Genomic DNA, 3,696 nt, shown 5'->3' on the forward strand with positions numbered 1-3,696 from the left:
GAATTAGTCAATTGAATGCAATTTATTTACTTATTTATTTTAGACAATATCTGAAATACATAAAAAAGTACCATTGTAAATATTATAAATTATGAAAATAATTACTAAGGACATACATCCCACACCAAAGCTAATGGTGGCAATATCAACAGATTTATGCATTAATATTCATTACATCTGTCTGTAGATGGAAGCAGTGTTAGCATGAGTTTCTCCAAGATGATAATTGGTATTAAGAGACCGTACAATTACATAGTTAAGAGCTGCTAGCCATAGCCAGGCTAGGAGAGTCTTACATCTGTTTACATACAGTACCTCTATAATTTAAGATCATTTTGGTGATGTTATCATTTATACATAATTAGGTAAAGAGATAAATATGGATATAAAGATTTTTGTATTTGATGAGCATGAGCAATGACAGGCTGGCATTTTATAAAGTTGCACCATGATACAGCTTTTTCAAAATTTCGTAGTTGAAAGGTGATAATTAAAATCTACATTGGACAGCTCAACCCATTCTTGACATGTTCTAATTACCTCTGGCCACTGTGTTGTAAGAGATAATGTGATACTAGATTTTGTCCAAAGAGAGGGTTTGGGATGTGTGGCTACCAGATTCCAGGAATTAAGGATAGTCCAAACATATGAAATATTTAGTGTGAGAAAAAAAAATCCAGGGAGAAAAAAATATCCTCAACTATTTTAAAGGCTGTTATATACAAAAGGAAAAGGTGAATTCTTAAAGTTTAAGGGCAGCAATGGTGGAAGTTGCCAAGGAAAATATTGTTGATAGTAATAGGAAAGAAAATGAAGTGGCCTTGCTTGAGAACGGTAATACCTCATCATTGAAAGTGGGTGTACAAATGTGGAATGACCTCTTGTTAGGCGATTTGTAGGTGGATAACTTTCCCTACTAAATCTAGATCTATTATTTCAAGTTTTTTATAACAATGTATGTTTTTGTCATAAACAAAAAATAGACAATCATTGGAGTTTCTTAAAATATATTGCTACTCTTTAGTACCATTATAAAATCCCAACATTTTATATCCCCTACTGGAGCTCTATGAGTCGGGGCCGACTCGACGGCAAATAACAACAACAACAACAACTGGAGCTCTAGTGGACTAGTGCATAAGGCCCTTGGCTGCTAACCAGAAGGTTGGCAGTTCGACCCATCAGCTGCTCTGCATGAGGAAGGCAAGGTAATCTACTTCCATAAAGATTTACAGCTTCGGAAACCCAGTGGGGCTGGCTATGAGTTGGAATTGACCCGACAGCAGTGGGTTTGGTTTGGGTGTTTGGTAACTGTTTGAATAGTTCAATTTTATTAATTATCTGGAAAAAAATTAATTTCTAGTTTTTACTTGGAAATAAGCTTACATATGGTTTCAAAAAAGTATTCAAATCCTAATTATCTTAATTATTATATAATAAATTAAAGCAATCATCTTGTCCAATCCTTGTTTATTCTTAACCCATTTCCATAAATAAGCAAATAAAAGTTACTTAATTTACCTAAATAAATAAATAAATAAAAATTTTGGAATAAACAGTTCAGAAAGATTAAGGCAACTGACCATGCTCACAGATTTATAAGAAGCATAGTTTTAGCTAAAATTTGGATTTTAGAACTTCTCACTTGATGATTTACTACTTCCCCCATTTTACTTCTTTGTGTATTACTTTGCCTCTGAATGCATAACACTATTTTCCATTTAATTTTATTTTCCTTCTCTGAAAAGCTTCTTAGTCAGCCCTTTTTAGGATTAGAGTTGTGGCAGATAAAAACATTTTTGGCTTTCACTGGTTTTTTGCATTTATTATTAGCATAATCTTCTATTTCATAACTTCTTGTCTCTGAAGGAAAGTCCCACGTTATTATTATGAAAGCCTCCTGATAAATATGAATTGTGTTTTCAAGTGGAGAGAAAACCTGAAATTATAAAAATAAAAGCCAGCCTCCCCAGCAAGAAAACGTTTGAATGGGGTTTGGCTCAGCCAGACAGCTTGAAAATTACAAGTGGCAGAGAGACAGGAAGAAAAATTTAGGATAGCTGATGGGTTAAGGAGAAGGTGATGAAAATCGTTTTCAGAAGTTTCTGCACTATCCTGATTGAGGTGGAAATCACCATCTTGGTAATATTTTGGATGGTGATTTATTCCTTACAAAGAACTTTGATGTAAATTGTGTCATTGAACCCTGACATAATTCTGTCAGTAATGTAGGGCATATATTATTATTATTATTTACCTATGAAGAAATTAAATCTCAGAGAGGTTAAGTGATTAAATTTAGACCAATAATGAATATGTGTTAGCATTAAGCCAGGACTCTAAATTTAGTTATCTTCTCATTATTCTTCTTATAAGTATTTTTTGGAGTGAGTGTACTTAGCACTCTAAACACGAGTGAAATATTACATGTGGGACTTCCTAAGCCATTATATTTCATGTAAGATACAGGAAGACTAGAAAGTAAAACAAAATCTATTATCAACATAATTGTCTTGCTTACAATCATATGAATTTAACATTAAAATTATTAAAATACCTATTAAAATTATCACATCCTTTGTTATTATTATTCATGGTCACGGAACTCATTTGAGAATGTGAAACATATCCTCATATTGCCTTTGGAATAACTAAGTTTAAATTTCTTTAGGGTTTTTTTTTTTTTTTTTTTTTTAATAACATATAGTTTCCAACCAGGTCCTTGTCTTTTTAAAACTTTTTATTTCATACTTCTAAAAGAACATGTATATTCATGCAAATAAATGCATACTAACATTTAGTAGAACAGTGCCAAATAATTAAGGATATTTCTGCAAATAAAGAGTAAAGTGTGAGAAAATAAGGCTAGCACATACATATTATTGTAAGCAGGCAGAGCCACCATTTCATCTTGGCCTTGGTCAAATTGTTTCCCTTTGCTCATAAATTGGCCAAACCAGCTGTTAAAAAAAAAAAAAAAAACAGACTAAAAACCAATGTATTACTAAAAATGAGATGCTGCATCTCGTCTGTATTTTGCCTTCTAATAAAATTAAAAAGAGATCTATAGAAATAGGATTTTTTTGAAAATGTAAATGTAGATGTGTGATTATGATAAATAGATCTGTATTACATATATATATTTTTAACTTGCTTATGTTGCAAATAAACTCCTCAGTATCTTAATGTTAATGTACTGCTTATATTTGCTGTTTATAATACACAGTCACATTGTTTGCCTCAGGATACAATCACTTCAAATGTTAAAATAATAGAAAACAATCATTTAAAATGAGCTTTATCAATGTTATAGGAAAACTTTAAAAATATGCAAATATAAGTATTTCAAATCAAATTGGTTCCCATCTAGACTTCCAAATAAGTCTTGCTCTCTTAGATGACTTGGGAAGGGAATGTCAGTATTCATATATTGTCTTGTAATAAAATTTTCTCACTTCTAATTTGTTTGTTAAATTCTTGGCTATAAAATATAATATATAGATATAAAGCATAATCAAAACCATTATCCTCATTATTTACTATCATTATTAGAAATAGGACTCTAAAATGGTAGTTTAAAAAGGGAATTCAAATATGTGTCTTGAATTTCCTACTCTTGTTTTGGTCCTACCCTATTCCTATTCTTCTGAGCCCTTGTAACATTTTTTTTTTAAAGCAGTTTTTTTTTTTTTTTTT

At 31.0% G+C, this 3,696-nt stretch overlaps 1 protein-coding gene across 1 annotated transcript in view; it reads left to right on the plus strand.

Annotated features, from left to right (window-relative positions):
* The first annotated feature begins 761 nt into the window (after positions 1–761).
* The window catches only part of ERBB4 (erb-b2 receptor tyrosine kinase 4), a 1,111,475-nt gene continuing 1,108,540 nt past the window's right edge, over positions 762–3,696 (plus strand). Inside the window, exon 1 of the mRNA XM_042783534.1 lies at positions 762–834. Coding sequence (XP_042639468.1) covers positions 762–834 — 73 coding nt within the window. The remainder of the gene's footprint in view (positions 835–3,696) is intronic.

This window comes from Orycteropus afer, unplaced genomic scaffold, assembly GCF_000298275.1.
Source record: "Orycteropus afer afer isolate SDZICR_OR568_19922 unplaced genomic scaffold, OryAfe1.0 scaffold00002, whole genome shotgun sequence".
NCBI lineage: Eukaryota > Metazoa > Chordata > Mammalia > Tubulidentata > Orycteropodidae > Orycteropus > Orycteropus afer.